The sequence below is a fragment of the Spinacia oleracea genome, chromosome 6, assembly GCF_020520425.1.
Source record: "Spinacia oleracea cultivar Varoflay chromosome 6, BTI_SOV_V1, whole genome shotgun sequence".
Taxonomy (NCBI): Eukaryota; Viridiplantae; Streptophyta; class Magnoliopsida; order Caryophyllales; family Amaranthaceae; genus Spinacia; species Spinacia oleracea.
In genome coordinates, this window is record NC_079492.1 from 105,356,074 (window position 1) to 105,377,276 (window position 21,203).

General features: G+C 37.7%; 1 protein-coding gene across 5 annotated transcripts; it reads right to left on the reverse strand.

Moving 5' to 3' along the window:
• Positions 1–6,911: 6,911 nt before the first annotated feature.
• On the reverse strand, positions 6,912–17,688 carry LOC110806005 (ABC transporter G family member 31). Of its 5 annotated transcripts, XM_056831639.1 has the most exons (24): positions 17,253–17,686; positions 16,913–17,033; positions 16,724–16,812; positions 14,136–14,220; positions 13,164–13,326; positions 12,768–12,844; positions 12,538–12,682; positions 12,135–12,436; positions 11,757–12,038; positions 11,227–11,543; positions 10,962–11,122; positions 10,765–10,868; positions 10,507–10,657; positions 10,321–10,383; positions 10,108–10,235; positions 9,675–10,007; positions 9,294–9,584; positions 9,126–9,209; positions 8,807–8,940; positions 8,456–8,683; positions 8,065–8,236; positions 7,835–7,922; positions 7,487–7,653; positions 6,912–7,359 (listed from the first exon to the last, which is right to left on the reverse strand). In XM_056831639.1, the coding sequence occupies exons 1-24, from the start codon at positions 17,549–17,551 to the stop codon at positions 7,093–7,095; spliced, it is 4,251 nt and encodes a 1,416-aa protein (XP_056687617.1). In that variant the 5' UTR covers positions 17,552–17,686; the 3' UTR covers positions 6,912–7,092. The 5 variants fall into 5 exon arrangements, with proteins under 5 accessions (XP_056687617.1, XP_056687616.1, XP_056687620.1 ...); XM_056831638.1 differs by having other exon boundaries at positions 10,321–10,657; positions 17,253–17,688; XM_056831642.1 differs by lacking the exons at positions 16,724–16,812; positions 16,913–17,033; positions 17,253–17,686 and adding an exon at positions 14,677–14,730 and having other exon boundaries at positions 10,321–10,657.
• Positions 17,689–21,203: the final 3,515 nt, after the last annotated feature.

Here is a 21,203-nt window from a genome sequence, read left to right on the forward strand (position 1 = left end):
ATGTAACGAATAATTGTTGCGCCATGGGGTACCACTGTCCTAAAAGACGATTCCGCACTACCTCCTGGTGCAGTAGAACAAAAGCGGTCGCCCTCCAGGATTAACACAACTCCGAATTTGTGTGCACGCACAAACCCGAATGGAGTCAGAACATATGCCCAAAACCAAGAGCAATTTGGGAGAGAAAGCATGTGTTTAGTTTTTCTGGAATTGTGTATTACGTATTTCTTTTGGGAAGGTACAAAGTTTTATTAAATAATCAAACTTTAGGAAAAGCAAGAGACCAAAAACGGCTAGAATAATAAAGATTGTAACGGCCGCCATTAAGGCTAATTAAACCAACGGTTACGTAATCAATATAGATTCCCGTAACAATGTTTTAACCGAAACAACCCGGTACGAAAAGAATATGTAAGGCCCACAAAACCCACCCCACGCCCGCGCATCACATTCCCAAGAGCCCAAGGCCCATGGCCTGACCCAACCCGGCCAGCCGACACGCGCGCACGTGTGTGTGCTATGTGTCCACCCATACCACTCTCACACTTTCTCAAACAAGAGTTACACCTTCAACCCAATATATAAACAAAGAGGAAATGAGTAATAGTTTCAATGTGGGACAAAAACAACATTCACATTTTTACACTCTTTTCTTTTGTATTTCCTAACAAGAACTTCCAACAATCCCCCACAGGTTCGAAGATGAGAAAAAGAAAGAAAAGAATGAATTGGTTTTGGACAAAACATACCAATTGAATAGGTGCCAATGTCTTTCGACTTGAACTAACACTTAGTGACATTTGAGCTATGATGTCTTTCCTACCAAGTGACTTTCGTATTGAACTTGATAGGGGGTTAGAAACCCGTCACTCAAAGCACACAACTGAATATGTATGATATTCTAACTCCGCGAATAAAGTGACGCCTTATACTGGCCATACGTCCGACCTGGATATGCTCATAGGTGCTCTAGAGAATAGCCCATATCGCAATTCTCATAGGAAACGGCCACACTTCCACACCTACGCAGGTGAATCCCATCAAGTGTGAGCTACATTCACACCACCAAACATATGGTATGGGTTCATTAAGAGCCGTATGCTCAACCTCTTTCCGATTGTAGCAAGCACATTATAACATTTAGGGGATGGACAAAAAATAAAATTTTGTGCTTCCGAATTATAACATAATGTCGTCCTTTGAACTCTGTGAGTAGGAGTTCATTATTTTACAATTCATTCAATGGGCCTCAAGACCATCCCTTCCAATGTTTCCAGAACTAGTTTTCATTATAGGCATTTTCGTTTACGGATCCGCTTTATTCATTTCAGACTTTACACAGTAAAGATTTACTCAATAGACAACATATCTTTGACGGCTTTATACCTCAAACGAATGTGTCTATCTTCCATTATAGGCATGGTTCTTTGCAACAAAAATTGCCAAGGAGCTGGCTTCCCCCACACTGGAATATCTGCAAGCACATTCCTCAACCATTTTGCCTCATAACCTGCCAATTCAATAGCAATAAATTCATATTCCATATTAGTCATAACAGTCTGTACAAGATTGCTTGCAAGATTTCCAAGATACAGCTCCACCCCCTAGGGTGAAGAACAACGACTATTGGAGTGGACTTTATAATTAACAGATACCAAATAGAAATCACATGATCCCTCCAATCACTCCTGGAAATTTGGAGTAGTGCAAACTCCAATCCATGGTACCTACATGGTACCGAAGCAATCACCTTATAGCATCCCAATAATCATTACTTGGGCTATGATTGTACCTGCTCAAACCACTCACAGAATAATCAATGTCAAGCGTAGTGTAGTTCATACGAAACATAATACTACTAACAATCTTAGCATATTCAGATTTGACAAACTAGACCACTTTTATCCTTAAGTGGATGTTTGGATCAAAAGGAGTCCTAACTTGATCGACATTAAATGAGAAAAACGTTTTAAACATTTTTTCCAGCTTAGTGAGACAGACCAAGAAAACGCCATTTGGAGTCCTTATAAATTTTACTCCCAAAATCATATTTGCCTCATCCATGGTTTATCATTTCAAAATTCCGAATTTAAAAAATCTTTTATCTCATTTATTCGATCCAAGTTAGTGTCAAACATTGTTATATCATCCACGTAAAGACAAACACAATCAAGAGAATCATGCTTAGAATAAACACAAGAGTCACCTTCAATGACATGAAAATATTACCAGACATAGTCTTGTCAAACTTGTAATACCGTCATTTAGGAGCTTGCTTAAGTCTTTCAATGTATGACTTAACCAACTTACAGACCTTGTTCTTTTGACATCTTGAAATCAGCTCTATGAGCTCAGCTTCATATTGTAAAGTGCAATATACTTATGCTTTGCATCTTTTCATAACATTACACACTATCACCTGGTGAAGAACAAATTTACTAGTAATGATATGATCGTCCCAACTGTAAAGCAACAACAATCAAGAGTAAGTGGGCACCGCATTATACTTACAAACACATTAGCATAATATTTTGAGGGTTCTTTCTCAAAATTTAACAATAATATGCTAGAACTACAACGAGTGTACATTAGGTAATTGACGATTACCAAACACTCTCCATGAGGTGAGAATAAGATTAAATGTACATGTACCAACTCATTTGCCTTACCAAGCCATCAAGTATCATATAATTTACCGCGAACCTTCATCTTGGCTTAAGACATTAAAAACATTAGTCTCACCAACATCATTATAGCGTGTGAGAGCCAACAACATGATTACCTCAATCCATATTGGCACACTCAAAGCTAATAGTTTAGACTATATATACACATGCAATAAATCTCAAACATTATAAGCCAATAAAAGGAGTAGTATTCGGTAAGACTTCTCATACCACTATGTACTTAGGTGCTTGTAACGATCCTTTGTAGCTTTACAAACATATATGTGCTCACCATAACCAAGTTTGCAACTAACTTATTAGTTAGTTTCAAAAACTAGCTCACCCCCACATTGCCCAACTATTTACCAAAATAAATAATATGCATAAAAGGGGCACAAATAGAACATATATGAACAAAAATAATTTGACAATTATATTATAACGAAATCAATGAATTCCCTAGCTACTACCGTGCTTGATGGGTATGCTACCATCACTGCACCTGTTTACCAAGCAGTATACGAGCAATCCCACATTAGTATTTCTAGCATCGCAGAAAAGTAGTCATGTCAACTTTTGAGTACGTCTAACACACCTGCACAATCTTACTAGCGATCAATTTCATATCACACCTTACTCATTAGTATTCAAGTTTTAACCTCAACCGCCACATTCCTTGCTAGAGTATTAAATAAAATACCTAACATGAGACTATGAGACGGTACATAAACTAAAATATGTAAACAAGTTAAAATACATGACAACATTAAAATGAGGAGCTTCCCCTATATTGCCAAATTTCACAACGAGTTAGTCGAGTAACATTACCCATCTCAACTCTGAAACTCATCGAGGTACGAACATATACAAGCCATCAAAGCCTCGTGCTACGAGTACTACCACGACTCTTGCGAACGTTTTCTGTATAAATGGCATACAAAAAGACAAACCCCAATAATCCAGAATAATATTTAAACACTTAAAATAAATTTTTAAACGCTCCAAATAAATTCTGAAAAATAAACAAACTCAGGCACTGTATTTGTGGTAACCTCTTTTCCAATAGTTATATGTACAAAAGAATAAAAATATTAAATATACCAAACTGCTTTTCCAAAAAGTAACAAGTAAAGATTGACTGCATAAAATACACCCAGAATAATTATTGTAACAGCAAGTGTATGCATATATTAATAGCCTAATTTGCACAACAACACAACGCAAATAGCCATAAAAATCTCACATATGGGAAGCACAAACAAAATGAGCCTTTATGACTCCATGTAACGCATCCAGAAATCAAGGAAATGAATATAAGAAATTAAACATCTTTCATATAGCTTCACGTACACCACAGTCAAATCACCTTCCATCTCAACGAGATCCAAGTGACGATGACAACTACGTAGCTGCTTGACATCAAGTGGCTTCAAATGAAAATAAGGTTTACGTAAGGTTTGCTCAAGCTATTTCACTTTTTCATTGGAATTCACATGATTTTGATAAAAGAATTCTCCAACAGTAATATATATCGGCCACTCTTGATTGTCAACCAATACCAGGTAAATCAATCATCTAAAAAACAAAAATACTAGCATATGCAATAATCCGTATTAAATTCACAATAACGAATCATACATATCACAAGTAACCAGTCGCAACAAATTCATATTAATCGCATAAAACCTTCATAAAATATAGTTTTCATATTGATTGATTTAATCACCATATTTGCTTTCACAAATAACAACAATAGAATACCTACTAAAATTAATATTAGTAGAAATTTAGAAAACTCCCCTTGATAACAACAATCTGATTTCAAGGCTAAATAATATCAACAATAATTTCGTGTTTTCCGATTTCGTATATTTCCAGATCGTATTATAAGTCCGGCCAATTAAAGAGATCAACATCTATAACAATAACATCAAAAACATACGCAACATATATTAATCGTCTTTTAGATTGTTGCATATTTGCACAATATAAAATAATGGTGCTATAAGAATGTAGATAGAATAGACTTATCTGGAAGATGCGAACAATCGGATGAACATGTAACGAACAATTGTTGCGCCGTGGGGTACCACTGTCCTAAAAGACAATTCCGCACTACCTCCTGGTGCAGTAGAACAAAAGCGGTCGCCCTCCAGGATTAACACAACTCCGAATTTGTGTGCACGCACAAACCCGAATGGAGTCAGAACATATGCCCAAAACCAAGAGCAATTTGGGAGAGAAAGCATGTGTTTGGTTTTTCTGGAATTGTGTATTACGTATTTCTTTTGGGAAGGTACAAAGTTTGATTAAATAATCAAACTTTAGGAAAAGCAAGAGACCAAAAACGGCTAGAATAATAAAGATTGTAACGGCCGCCATTAAGGCTAATTAAACCAACGATTACGTAATCAATATAGATTCCCGTAATAATGTTTTAACCGAAACAACCCGGTACGAAAAGAATATGTAAGGCCCACAAAACCCACCCCACGCCCGCGCATCACATTCCCAAGAGCCTAAGGCCCATGGCCCGGCCCAACCCGGCCAGCCGACACGCGCGCACGTGTGTGTGCTATGTGTCCACCCATACCACTCTCACACTTTCTCAAACAAGAGTTACACCTTCAACCCAATATATAAACAAAGAGGAAATGAGTAATAGTTTCAATGTGGGACAAAAACAACATTCACATTTTTACACTCTTTTCTTTTGTATTTCCTAACAAGAACTTCCAACAAGCATCTGCATCGCACACCACCTGTTTCTATCTTTGAATGTATATATATTTATTCTCTGCTATCTTTTTCAGAATTTAGTTTATATATATCGTATTGTCAGCTTAATTTTTCACATTTGATATGTCAGTGTAACTGCATACCGCATCAAGGATGATGCTTTAGAAACCGGTGAACTCAATTACATTAATTCTGGTAAGTTAATGTAATTGAGTTCTGTTTGCTGCAATTGGAAAATGTGTATAGCCTCACCTCAAAATGGATTATATTATTTTTGATCCCATGTTCCCACTCCCTGTTAGTACAGTCTCATGATTTGTAGAGATCAAGTTCTACTCAGTGATATATCATTTCATAGTATTTGGTTTTGTGTCTCACTGTTTTGCAGTTTTAGCTTGTTGGATGACAAATATTCTGGTTAAGTGCCTGGAAAGTGGAGACCAGGGACGATAAATCTTTGTGACTACACACCCCCTACACCGACACTACAAGCCTTGACAGTATGGCTTGTACTAGATCATCAGGAAGAATGCAGTTTTCTTCCATACCGCGCGCCTTAAACCTGGGTTTTCCAAATTCTCCCCATTTTCAACTATGACACAAATTGTTGTTTCTATAAAAATTCTTATTATCTTAGTTCTTGATATCAACTGTGTTTAATTCAGGAAAGATTGGGGGCAAAATTGTAGAGCTTGAACACACTTTTTTCATACATTCTATTACTACCGTTTCTATTTGCTGGATGAGAAGGTTATTGAAATAATTACTTTAATGCATTATGATCAAACTTTAGTTTAGTAACTAATAATTAACACTTAGGTGTCCACGTAAGATATCGGTAATATCCTTAGAAACAATTTTTTATATAAAACGTTGGAAAATTACTTGCGCATATATCAAATCAAAATTTCAAAAATATCGGCACGCATCGCGTGCATATAAGACTAGTAATCAAGAACGGAGGGAGTACTCACTTCCTTAGAAATAAAAGATATTCATGTTCATTAGATACAATATTCCCCGTTTATGAAAGCTCATTCATCAAAAGTTTGTTTATATTGATCTAATTTAGCTCAATCTCGAGCTTCAATTGTAATAAACTACTCGTGAGCTAAGCTCAGACAATTGAAAACTTAAACGAGTCAACACAATGGAAGCTTGGTTGAGATCGACGCGAACTTGGGCTTGAGCTTAATTTTTTTTTATATGAAGTGTAACCTAGCATGAACAACCTAATACTTGGCTAGGCTGGTAGACATACAGTACTGAGCATCTTGTCAACTCGTGATTCTATAAAGGTCAAAACTATAATGGAATCTTTTTCTTTATATTCTGATGTAAGGAAAGCTAAAACTGAAAGAAGACGCGAATCACAGTTGTGAAACTTTGTTTTAAATAAAATACTCCTCGTCTATGGTAGATGCCTAGATGGGTAACTGAGTTGAGAAATGAGCAACAGTGTTGCTCATATTAACAACTTCCGATTAGCTACATCTGATAATCACATTTTGAGCAAAAGGTAGCACCTGAAGCTTCTAGTCTTGAACTGTACAAGTGTACAACCAGTTGATGAAAAACAAAATTGGAATTAGATCCTACATAATCCAATTATATAAATCCCAAGAGACTCTATAAGATTCCTGTGTTTTACTGTAAAAAACACCAGTAATATCCTACCCTATCCTTGCTATCTTCTCTGGAAGTTAAGGAATCTGATAGAAGTAACGAAGGCACCAGCAAAAAGGAGCGTGAAGCCAAGAAGAGTAATAGCTGAAACACCGATCATTCCAGGGCCATAGCCATAATGAACATCCAAATACTCTTTGACTGAACCCTGAAAGCCATCTCCAACAATGATAGACTCGACATCTCCAAGCTGCGATGATATAATTCCACGCAGTGTCCAAGCTACAGGGCAGATGTAATAGAACCATATCCACCATCCAGGGATAAACTAACAGATGGGAGAAACAAAAACACAGTAAGTGCACTAAACAAAACCTGTCTAGCTCGCTTGACTGGTATGGTAAAGTCTTTTGGATTCCATAATAAGTACTGAAAAAAAGGGAAACCGAACTTACTCTCCTGGGAATGAGGAAACCTGAATACAGATTCCAAAGCGAGTAAAATGATGAAGATATGACGGCTGACACACTCTGTGTAGGCGTAATTCCAACACACATCATTCCATAAAAGGTAAAGTAAGTGAACGTAAGGAAAGTGAAGAGAAGATATAGCACAAATTTCCCTGCAAAACAAACAAAGTATTGGTGTTTAAATCTAAAGGATCTCTCTTGCTAAGAGAAATACAAATACAGTCCAAAGAGTACTTAAACCAGTTCTATTGCAAGTATTCTCTGCATAGCTAGGCTGGCCTATTATGATTTATGAGATACTAAAACTTAATATATGATAAACAGTCAACTTACTTAATGTCCTTTCAAAACCAATCATGAAGTACGTGATGATGCCATACGTCAATGTCTGTGCAGCGATATATGGAACTTCCACAAGAGCCTGATTCAAACAAATGAAAGCAGAACATTTTGATGTATTTCTTAATAAAAATAAAAGACTGCATACATATTTGAATATTTGATACTCCTGGACCTAATTGACATTCATGAAAGAATAGAGAATATAATCCATAAATCTTGACCTGAGCCGCTGCATAAGCAAGTGGAGAGTACATTCCAGCTGCCTTTTCTCTGTAGAAAACTGTTCTCTCGGTGGAAACTACTGGTTGTACTGAAGAAGCATTACTGACGCCCAAGAACAAACATGCAGAGTGAAGGGCTCCCATGATTGTCATCAAGTTGATGATTGAATCCCTTGACATTAGAATAAATTTATAAGGAGTCAACATAGGCAGCATATCATAAACATAAATGGTTCGATATAGCAGATTGAATTCATTCTTACTGATGCAAAAACTTCCATACTTTGTTTTAAGTGAATGGAACTCTTTGGATTTAGATAATCAGCAGAAATCAGGCATGAAAAAAGAAAAGGTTTGTATGAAAGATGTTATGGCAAGAGTGGAACTTTACCTTTTTGATCCCACATCCCAAAATATAGAACCAAGTACCAAGGCACAAAATGTAGTGAAAAGGAATCTCACAGCATTATACTGTGGAGACCTCCAATACACAACAAATTGCTTCTTAAGGCAAAGCCAAAACTGTGATATGATATGTTGAGAGAATGTCGTATCAAATCGTAATGGTTCTGATCCAGGTAGCGGCTTACTCTTTTGCTTTATGAGAGCTTCTACCTCTCTGGAGTTGATGCGCAATTAACATAAAACAAAAACGTTACATAGGTTGATAATGAGAACACAAATACGGAAGCAGCAACCCTAGTCCTAAACAGAAGGAATGAAAAGAAGCAACCAAAATTACCTGAACTGACTGGAATTTCTGTAAATGCTGGTGAAGTCTTTACCGAGTCTCTCTTCAATGGCAGGGGCGGTAATCTCAAGCATCCAAGTTGCAGGATTATAGCCATCAGGAATGCGAGGTATTCCATCAATCCCCTGAGCACGGAAAAACGCCCCAATTTTTCAATTAGAAATAGAAAAACCATGCATACAACATATAAATTGAAGAAGATTGATTGTATGCATAATATAGATTATACTTAGAAGTCCAACTTTCTGGTCAATGGAATAATAAGCCCAATAGTGAAAGTATCTGATACGTTTGGTTTGAAGAATATCACCTGAAAATAGTCTATCATTATGCAAGAGTGAACTCCAAGCTTTCCTCCATATATAACTTGTCCACCGCGTTTCATAAGAAGCAACTGCGCAACAAAATGTAAAAAGTCAAAATGGTTTCAGATTGCAAGATTATTTATTTGCAGAGGACTGAATGCTCATAGCCAAACCTCATCAAATGCTTCAAATATATCAATGCTTGGTTGATGTATAGTGCAGACCACTGTTCGTCCTGTATCAACAGTATTTCGGACAGTTCTCATTACAATAGCCGCTGCTCGTGCATCAAGTCCTGATGTCGGTTCATCCATGAAAATTATTGAAGGATTTGCAACAAGCTCTACACCGATGGTTAGTCGTTTCCTTTGCTCTGTTGACAAGCCAGTAGTACCAGGCAATCCTACCAAAGCATGTTTAAGATTATCAAGCTCCACCAGCCTCATCACTTCATCAACAAATTCCTGCAATAACATTTCAACATACTATTCAATTTCGGGAACTAAACAACTAAGATAGTCATGTCAACACGTATCTTCCGCAAGAAAACTAACTTTTTTGGTTTCTTTACTGATTTCTTTTGAAAGGCGAAGTGAACAAGAGAACCAGAGCGACTCCTCCACTGTTACTTGAGGAGAATGTATATCATTCTGTTCAATGTATCCTGAAATTCTGGCAAAAGTATGCTGCACTTTTGGATACCCTGAAATCCTAATGTCTCCTTCTATATATCCACCAGTCTTTCTGCCAGCAAGCACATCCATCATAGTGGTTTTTCCTGCTCCACTTTCCCCAACTAATGCAGTCAGAACTCCTGGCGAGAAAACTCCACTCACATTTGACAGCAGCTGCAACTTCTTTTCTAGTACACCTTTTGCCTTCATAGCCTATAAATTACATATGCAACTACAATAAATACATCTCAACTAATAACAAGTATTCAGTACCTAACATATAGATATAGGTATATAAAACGGTTGTTATTACCTTTGGCATATCAACAAAATAGTTGACATTATGAAATGTCATACTAAGTGGTTGAAATGGAAGAATCATTCCCTTCTTTTTCCCAGTGTTGTTAGAAGCTCCGTTCAAAGTAGACACCTCATCTCTGCCTGCATGAGAAGCACACTTGAGGAGACTGCACTACTTTCTACAGTTACTTATGCTTGTCAGGCAAGAGAAGAAAAGAAGACTGACCTTCATCAACTGCAACCTCATCTGAGACATCAACCGAGATCACAGTTTGGGTTTTCTTTATAGCTGCGATGAAGTAGATACAAAAAACAACCCGATTACAATTGATGTACTTGCCAAAAGAAAGCACAAATTTCCGTTCAGTGCCTTTAATTAGAAGTCCACTCCAATAAAACATTAGGTACTTACGATTCAGATAGGCCAAGGCTAGTGTAACTATGCTGTTGAAAAGAAATACATAGGCTAATAAAGCAATAATTCCGATCCAGTACCAACGACCATCCGTCGGTATAGCATGTAATTCAAGGACATCCTGCCCAACTGTAGTGTTTCCTAAGGCCTGAAAACACATTAAAAATACAGTTTAGTTGTTACTTGCAGTACTAAAAAATCTGAAAATACTCAGCAGAACAGAGATGGAAGTACAGAAAGAAAAGAAGAGGCTACCTTCATCCATCTTGTTGCTGAGAATTCGTTCACAGAAATTGCAGTTTGAGCATAGGATAAGGGTGACACCCAGTATGCCCAAGTCCACCATGGTTTTATCATAGCTGAAATGTAAAGAAGCCAGTTGGGGTAGCTATCCAATTTTCATTATAGACTTTGCAGTATGTCATATAAGATTCAAGACTCAGGAGGCTTACCTTTCGGAATAATAAAGCCACACATACAAAGTATTACAAGCAAGGAAGCTGTAGAACAAATATTCGCGATGACAATATCTCTTGCTAGCGTAGCCACCATCCGGAAGAGACCCAACGCCATTTGGTGTATAACAAATAGAAGCAGCATAAAACAGAAAAAGCTGGAGAGCAGTAGCACGAAATTAAAAAATTAATTGGTATGCCTTCTTATTCGAGGTTGTTTGCTTTCTTAAATTCTAGATGGAGATTTATTTTCAGGACATACCTTCCAGCTCCAGGAGCAAACCCAACCATATAATATACAACACACGACCATGCAATAGATTCAATTGCAGAATATGGAACACGCAGAACCCAGCTCGAAAGTGACCATGCCCACGCAGGATAGAAACAATTGTCTCTTTGCTTGTAAAAGACCGGGAGTCGAAATATCATGAGAGCCAGCTCCGAAAATCCATTAAACATCATATGTGTGATCCCATAGAAAAGACAGGCAAGATAAATATTTCCGTAAGCCACATCTGTAGTTTGTAGCCTTGTTTTTAAAAAAGTTGTTCCTGTGATAAATCCAACTAATATGACCTGCCAAAACGAAAAAAATAAGTAAATCAAACCACTGATCGTTTATGCAGTGAAAGATTCGAGATAGGCACCAATAAAATAGATTACGCAGACTAGTATACAACACATAACATACATGGAAAAGGAAGTACTAATTGTTATGATTATGAAGTGTGTATGAATTACACATTTACTATCATAATTAACGGACAATAGCTGGATGTAATTTTATACCTGTACGGTTCGGAATACATACAGGAAACTCTGTCTGCGCATCAGTAGAACTTCACGGGAGAAACATGCCTTAAAAAGCTCCCATTTTGGTAATGCAAACATTGTTTTGGACAGAGCTAAAGGATGACTCCTCTTTTTGTCATATGGCTCAGACAGAGTATACGTAACCATCTTCCCAAATCTAGAATTTCTAAATGCTTCAGCAATTTGTTCAGCGGAAATGAATCTATAAGGTTTCGAGGGATCTGCCCAATATTGCTCTTGATCCTTCCTAGAGGTAACCTAGAAAGACAGGGAAATTCAGGGGAGATTATCACCATGAACAAGTAAAACTTATCACAAAAATTCTCATAGGAAATGGATGGATAAACATTAAACCTCCTGTAAAAAGTCTGCAACACCCTTACGAGGGGGCAAGCGAAAGCCTAATGATTCAAAGAAATCCAACACATCGATACGAGGTCCATGATAGACCATATGCCCTTCTGACAACAACATTAAATCGTCAAAGAGTTCAAATGTCTCTGGTGCTGGTTGAAGAAGAGCCATGAGTACAGTTCCTTCCATTTGGTGAACAAAGTTCCCAATGCATTTAACTATCTGGAACGTGGTTGAGCTATCTAGTCCAGTTGATATTTCATCCATCAAGAGAGTTTTCTTTGGCCCGACAATAAGTTCTCCTGCATTACATTAGATAGCATCAATAGACTGCGATGAAGTACATGTGTCTCATCTACAAAGATAACAACGATTGAAGTCAGTGAATGAAAAACTAGTCAACCTGAAGTAACTCTCTTTCGTTGACCACCTGAAACCCCTCGATTCATGTCATCACCAACAACAGTATCAGCACATATATCAAGGCCAAGAACTTTGAGAAGGTAATCTGTTGAAATGCTATGCTTTTTCCCACCAACTGACAATGCCTGTAGTACATTTCATCATTTAATTAGATTATCAGTAATACTGTTAGCTAGCTCTTTGTGCAAAGGGGTACAGAACAAGGTCAACCTTCATATACGCGTCAATTTCTGGGCTTGGATGTATTTTTGTTTCTTTCTCTAATCGAATAAGCTCCTTCATATATCCTGCAAATCATACACTCAAAACTTACAATTGCAAGGAAGAAAACAGATTGAAAACTTCATGCAACTACTTGTTACTGTGTTTTTCGTTTTCTATTATCATGATCCCCCTTTTTTCTAGGACATTTAGAAACATAAAGCACTAGAGTAAAACAATTTCGAACACTAGATAGATGCACCTACACGTTAAGATTTTCAGAACTTGAGATTGTTATTGAATTATTACTACATACATTACAAAATGTTATATTCAAAATTTTGTACCAAAGCCCTAATTTTTTTTTGTCTTGGACTGGTTTCAGGTTGCAGACTCAGACTTTACCTGAAAAGGAATCGCTAGCACCTTGACATCTAGCAGCAAAATCAAAAGTTTCTCTCACAGTTAGCTCGGCAATGTGATTATCTGTCTGACTTATATAAGCAGAAGTTCTTTGCGCGCAAAATTCACTCAGTTGATGGCCATTATATGTTACATTTCCACTTTTCTGCATAAGTAAAAGTCAAATATTAAGTGTAATTCACATAAGAAACAAGGCCCAATTGAAAACCTCAAATGGTCAATTGATCCACAATTCTAAATAAACATTTAAATTTGATAACTAATACTGACAACAAACTAAGGCATAAGTAAAAGTTTTAATGGAGTAATCAAATGGTTCGTGAAAGGGGTTTGCCTCACTTGAATACAAGCTACTGTTTGTCGCAACTTTTGTATAAGACCGCCTTACCGAAAATACCACTTTGATTGTTTAACTAATTGGTTTCATTACTTAACTTATATGACACCAAATGCGGTTTTTTGTGTAAAACCGCCTTTTATAAAAGTTTGTAACTGTTTATTATGTGTGGAATGCCAGGAATGATATTCTATGGAACCAAAAAATATCGACATAGAATATACTTGTAAATAACATTAAGGAGGACATGAAGTATAGGATTCTTAGTCTTATGACTCAGAAAACAAGTGGTAGAGATATAACTGGGTATGAGTCTCATTTTTTATAATTAGTCTTGCTGTAATTGTTTGTACAGGTAGAATACTGGGATGTCTTTTCTTCAGGGAGGTTTGGAAACACAAGTTGATTACCAAGAAAAAAAACGGTGTTTGGGTTTTGAATTTAATTGCTACAGCTTAATTACCAAAAAAAAAAAAAAAAACCACTAAGGAATCGATTCATTCATATGAATGATCTTTCGTTGGTCGTTCGTGGTTCACATTGACAATCAAATGCACTAATGAAATCATTAATATGTTGATAATTAGATAGTCATAAGAGAAACAAGAAATATTCACCTTTAAGCTACTGTCAAGCTTTCCTGCAAGAGCTAATAGCAACGTAGATTTGCCTGATCCTGGAGGTCCCAAAAGCAATGTCATCCTGAAAAAATCCAAGCATTAATCAATATAATGCCAGAAAAATTTAGAACACTAGTGTGCCACCACGACAATCACCATCAAAACCCTAAAAAGAACTTCCACCATAACCAATTGAGAAATAGAGGGTATGATATGTCCATTTTAGATTAAATTGTGGCTTTCGGTGGCCAAATTCGACCATCAAAACTCCAAATTTGGTGTTTTTGTGATCGAATTTGACCATAAAGGCCTATCAAAAAGCGTACTGCGGCGGTGGCTCGTTAAAGCGTCAAGGTTGCCGGAGGGAAACGGGTGTCGTTGGAATAGAGAGGAGAGAGAGCGAGTTTTTTTAAGGGGAATAGAGAGGGTGGAGGTTAATGTGGCAAATGCGCAAATGTTGTACAAGTAATGGCAGTGGATACTATGAGATTGAAGTTGGAGCTAGAAACTGATGCAGTGATGCTCAATCGATGGTTACCATGCTTAACTCAATCGAACAGAATTATCACCATGAGCTCTCTCCGCTGTTGAAGGATGCAGCATGTCTGATGACTCGACTTAGCTTCTTGGCACGTGCAACTTTAACGTGTGGCTTGGGTCGAGCGATAATTGACATAACAAAATGACTACAATGTTGACATTATATAAGGTTTAAAATTTTATTAACTTGACCCGAATCGGATATGTGACCCATAGTCAAGTTAATTAAAATAGGATTTGGGGCCACATTTTTGCGTAACTTACATGGAGCCTAGGCAATTGCTGCTTTCTGTTTGCATACAGAATATTATTCTGGGCTAATATTGACTAATATCATTTTGTATATATGTATGCATGTAATGCATTTTTTTTTGGGTTCATGTGGTGCTGCCATGCATGCAACGCATATGTTTTTTTTAGAAAATTTTGCATTATACTGTAAGTTTTTACAAGGTTATACGTTATATTTTTATTTATATGTATGTTAATTTCATATTTATTTGTTTGTTAAAATTAATAATTGTGTTTGAAGGTGAATTTAAAGTAAAAAAGTACTTCCTCCGTCCATTAATACTCCCACTGTTTTGACTTGACATGTTTGTCAATACGCAACTTTGACCACCAATATCTTTAACTACATATTATAAAAACTTATAAAAATATTAATATTTTGAAAATATATATTAAGATGAAACAAACAATATATTATATACTAACATTTGTTTTCATATACTAGAAATAAAATAGGCTTAAAAGGAATTATATGAATAGTGCAAAAAGTCAAAACGGTGCAAGTATTAAGGGACAGAGGGAGTAGGTAAGAAAAATTAATGACCTTTGAGTCAAGATTGTAGAAGAAAAATGAGATTTTTAAGTAAGAGGTATGTCAAGTTAGTGGAAAATGGGGTGGAAGAATGAGAAAGATGAGAGAGAAATTATTTTTCACTTGACTGAAAGTCAATAATGCACATGGTCTTATTGTCTAGCAGTTTCTTGTTGGAAGTTCTTGTTAGGAAATACAAAAGAAAAGAGTGTAATATTATATAGTTCGTCGTTGCATTCAATAACCGAATAACTTTTACCAAATAAGACATGTTTTCCATCAACTCATTAAAAAAATGAAGTAATATGTAATATTGTTGTTGTTTTTTTTAAAACAAAATGATTAATATGCAAATATTGTTATTGAGTTTCTTTGTTAATTGTTGTACTTCTACGTGCGATACTGTTTAAAATGTAATATTGTAGGACATGTGTGCAAGTATGTTATGAGTAAGGTTACTGCTCTATATTAGCATATTATCATACTATATTGTTGATCTCACAATTGCCAGAAATAAAGGACCAAAGACACCGCTATTTTAAGCCCTATCTTTTTTTTCCCTTGGGTTTACCAATGAACAACTATACATATTCAAAAGCAAACAAAATTTAAACATGTTAATTCGGGTTTTTTTTTTTTTTTTTTTTTGATAGCATTGGATTTCTTTTTTAAAAAAAAAGTTGAGGTGGTGTTTGGGTGGCAATTGACATATATTGGAGATTAGTGGCTATGTGTTGAGGCGAATGTGGAATGTCAAGATTATATTTAGCTTGGAATTAGCTTGGAATGGGGTTTGTTGAGAATAAAAAAAAAATTAGACAAACTCCGTAATGCTTTCCCTACTATATAACAGAGATAATTAGTGGTCTCATCTTATATACGCATAAAAAAAATACAATCATAATACTTACAATAGTTTGTTCAGCAAGACTAGCTTAGCAATGACCAAAGGTTGATCTCATATAATTTGGTCAATTATAATTAGATATACTTTCGCCAAAGATCATCATTTAGTGCATACTTTGAATTCATCAAGCTAAAGTAATAAACCTAATAATACTTGCAAACGTTTAAGATGCAAATTGTTTGACAAAATAACAATAAGAAGTACCACATTGCGATCAACTTACCTGAATATGCAACATTAAATAAAATTGTGTACTAATGTAAATAATAATACTGATAAAAGAAACGTGTCAACTAAAAAAGAACGGATGATCACCTTCCAGGCTTGAGAAATCCACTGACATTATTCAAGATAGTTAATGTATGTCTTTGAGGACGAGATATCCTCAAAAGCTTTAAAATACCCTGTAATTAAATAAATTGATTGAGATTAGTAATAATTTCAAATGATAATAAATCTGTTTGATTGCATTAGTTAAAGAATATCAATTAGATAGAATTAAACCTCAATCTTATCACGAGTAAAATTAATGAGGGTTGGTAAAGCTCTTCTCCCTATTTGAACTTCGGCTGTAATATTCAAGTCCTCGAATCTCACTTCTACCTTCGGCAACTCCAATTCGACTCTACAATACAATTCATTTGACACAATTAAACAATGTACTCCACATTACTTTTAAAACAATTACTCCCTCCGTTCTCCTGTTTTGATTTTTCAAAACACATGAATATGTTATGTAGTACGTACTGGAAAGAAATTTAGTTTAACACATGAGAGGAAAAGTGCACCAACAAATCGAAATCTAGCCCGAGTCAACCCAACCTCAAAGCGTTATAAGAAATACCTTTGAAAGCGTTGTCTAATACCAGAAACAAGTTTATAGTTATCTTGCTCAGGAGTATCAAGGGCCTTTTGTACGACTAACTCGCGTTGATTCCTATCAAGCTTGGTTACATCAATGGTCGACACTTGCGCTTCTCCATCGTCTCGAAGGAGAGCAAAATTCAATTGTTTAAAGGAAGGAAGTCGTTCGATGGCAGCCCAAACGAGATCATCTTCATCTTTCGCAACTGTCTCGGCGTTTGAAGGCTGAGGGAAAGGTGACTCCAACTCGTTAATGTCTAACTCGATGTATTCCGCCATTAAAACACCTTCGTGCTCTCTCACTCTTTCTCTCAATGAGATGAAGGGTTTTAACGAGGAAGAACAAGAGTCATGAAAGACTACGTAGCCGTGTATATGTACTGTTGTACGGAATATTGTACGTAGTAGTAGAGAATGAGTTAAATTCTTAACTTTTTTGTTTTTCTGTAAATCTATCCTTTAGAAAAAAGAAAAAAGAAAAAAGAAAAATTCCCCGGCCCGTTAAAAATGCTTGCTATAATAGCATAGTAGAATGATGATACATACCACGCAAAGAAGATTTGTGCGTGGTTGGTCTTCGCCTTTAGGTTTTGAGATTTACCGATATAAGCCAACGTTAAAAAACACACACAATGCGTGAGTAGCACAAGAACATTCTGAATTTCTAATCAAATATGGAATAGTATGATATTGTATTTAATTCATCTGTTACTCCGTATTATATTTCTTTAACACTCATTGTTCCGGTAAGATTTGGGAACGGTTGGAGAGGTCTTGCTGGTCGTGTGCTGCTGTTATCCTGATGATATCCTGCGCAGATAACAAAGATGAACTAGCCTCGAGGGTGATTCGAGGATCCCCCCTCCGATGCTAAAGTCAGGTATGATGAGTGATAAGTATTTTGGTTTTAGTGGAAATGATTGTGTTTGCGTACCTTTTGTCATAAATGAAGCCCATATATATAGGCGCGGGTCGGGCGTACGGACAAATGGGTCCTACCCGATTGATAGCGACCCGTTGACCTCTTGGTTTGGTCACGTGCCTCCTCCCTACCGGCTTGTAAGAGATGCTGGTAGGGAATAATAACTGCCGTTAAGGATTTATTTGCCTTTATCCTTAACAGTTTGGCGATGCTACCAGCCAGCTGGTAGCATACCCGTACAACTAGCCCCCTCAGAGTGAGCATATCTGTCTTGACTGATGTGCTTGCTCTGAAAATAGTGCTCTCCCTACAACTAGCCCCCTCAGACTGCGCGCTTTCCGCGAAATGCTGGTGTGTTTATGCGTTAAGTGCTGATTAGCTTTCTCGTAGTGAATACCACCTGTAATTTCGCTGAAACTAAGCAGATAGGGTGTCCTGCTCCCTCTTACCGATATGCTCCTTTGGGGATGCTTGGACGCTGACTAGTCCCCTTGAGATTTTGGATGCTGACTAGCCCCCTTGAGATTTTGGATGCTGACTAGCCCCCTTGAGGTTTTGGATGCTGACTAGCCCCCTTGAGATTTTGGAATTTTTTAGGAAGTATTTTGAATTTGTACCGCTTAAATTTATTCCACGTGTGATGCATCTGCGTGCTATGCGACGCGTGTCGCTTTATCATTTTATTTCAATGGCTGAGATTTGCTCTGTCCTTTCAACTGCCTTTAACCGTCAAATCGCCCGTTTTCCTCGATTTTTGACTATTTAACTTTCTTTTCTTAAAACGTCAAAACACTTTCGCTCTTTTCTTCAAACTTTTCTCTCTCTTTCTCAAATCTTCTCCTTTGTTCCTGTGAGTTATTTTTTCGGCGCTGTTTCTGTTGCTGACTGTGGTGCTTGTGGAAGTGTTGTACCTCGGTTCTGGGCTGCTAAATTTCCGTTGTGCGAGAAGGTATAGTCTTTTTTGTTTTTGTTTCTTCCTTCGTATAGGTTTATATTTGGGTGTAATGTCGAGTGAGCGAGATAGTGATAATGTGTTGAGTGGGGCTGGGTATGACGATGCTGACCCTGCGTCTACCTCTGAGGATGTCAATTTTGAGGATGATGATAAACCGTCTGCCTCTGACTATTTTGAGCCGTCTTACGAGGATGCTGCAAAGGAATTACAGGCTCATATGCGCAAACAGGTACGAGCCGACATTCGTCATGATTTGAATTTAGTAGATAACTGCGAAACAATCCCGACAGTGGATGCTCCCTCTATTGCCCTTGAGTACGAACTTCGATCATGGACGCAATTTATGGACCCTGCCGGTAAAGGATATGGTGACTATGGCACTAATTTTGGCAATGTTGTTGTGTCTTTTAACCAGGATGCCGTCAGGGGTGCCCATCTAGAGGACGTGGCTGGTGGGAGCCGTCAGATGGATGAAGGGGAGGTTAGCAGTCGTGCTAACGATGCTGCGGGGTCCGATAACTCCGCCGGTAGCGGTGGGGGAGAGGATGAGGATATAGGGGATTCAATTTTGGAGTCTGATGATGATATTGGCCAGTTGTGGGATGATGGTGAAGACGTGACCTCTCTATGTGAGCAGGTTTTGAGAGAAGGGGATCTGGATGTGGAACCAGATTCCGATACGGAGGAGATGAGCTACAGGGTTGAGAGTCCTCCTCCTGCTGGTAGTGCCGTTTACAAAGCTAAAATAATCAAATCTTTCCGTGATAGGGCTATCAAAGACGACCATCCGCGCTGGGCCAAAGAGTATTTGAAACTGCCCAAAGGGTACCGTCTCGTGATTCCTGCTGAGGGGAGTGTGATTTTGGATTGTCCTCCTGATCATATCGGCGTGTATGCCCATCATCTAGATTTCGGCCTCCGATTTCCTCTTCATCCTTTTATAGAGAAGGTATTCCGGGCTTGGAATGTATGTTTGGCGCAGGTAACGCCTCAGGTAGTGAGGAATGTTGTGGCTTTTACCTGGCTGCTATCTTTTAAACAATGGCCCCAAACCATTAACCTGTTTAGGCGGCTGATTTGGTTGAAAAAGTACAAGAAGAAGTCTGGATGGTGGTCTTTTTACACCAAGACAAGTAAAATGACAGTCAACCCCAAGCTGTCTAGCTGTAAAGATTGGGAAAAGAAGTTCTACTGGTTGAGAGTGCCTTCTGATTTCCCCATTCGGACTCGCTTTCATCTCCCCCGTCCTCATATGAACCATTACCCCATTCGGGAGTTGGGTTTCAGGGAGAAAAGGGCCCATCAGTTTGTGTCATGTTTGCATGTTGACACCGGTTTGCAGAAGTCTGTGACCGTTCCTAAGTACTGGTTGCCTCCTGCTAAGTATATTTTGGGAAATGGGCCGCTGTCTGCAGTTGGCTTGTGCCACACCCATACTCTTGGTATGGTCGTGGGGCTGATAGCTATATCCCCCTCTTATATTGTTTAAAGTATGCTTTTCTTGTTTTGTATGTAATGTTGTTTGTCTGTTTTTTAAAAAAAAATTTGCTTGTTTTTTCTTACCAGGCCTGCATACTCTCAACTTTGCTATTCTTGGCTTGGGTAAAGACGGTCGCCCTACTACCAACAACCCTCCCAATCCGAAGGGTGTGTTTTCTACTCTGTCGACCTACGCGACCCAAGCCAACAAAAAGCGTGGCTCGATTCGGGAGGAGGTTGTGAGTGAGTCTCCTGCTAAGAAGACAAAGAGGTTAAGCTCCATACCAGCTCCCAAACCGCTTTCCATCCGTGCACCCACTGGAGTTGTTTTCAAAACCATTCATACTGCTCCCGATAATCCTGCTCCAAAACCTGTCTTCAAAACCGTTCATACTGCTCCTGATATGGCCGGTGGTTTTAAAAGTTTGGATTGCGGTCGCAGTGCTGCCCTTACTGGCAGGCGTCCTCGTGATCGTAACCAACCCTTCACTCGGGTGAATCGGTCTCGAGTGGACGGTACTACGCAGCCTGCCCCTGACAAGTCTCAGCAGAAGTCTCCTGAGAAGGGTTTTGAA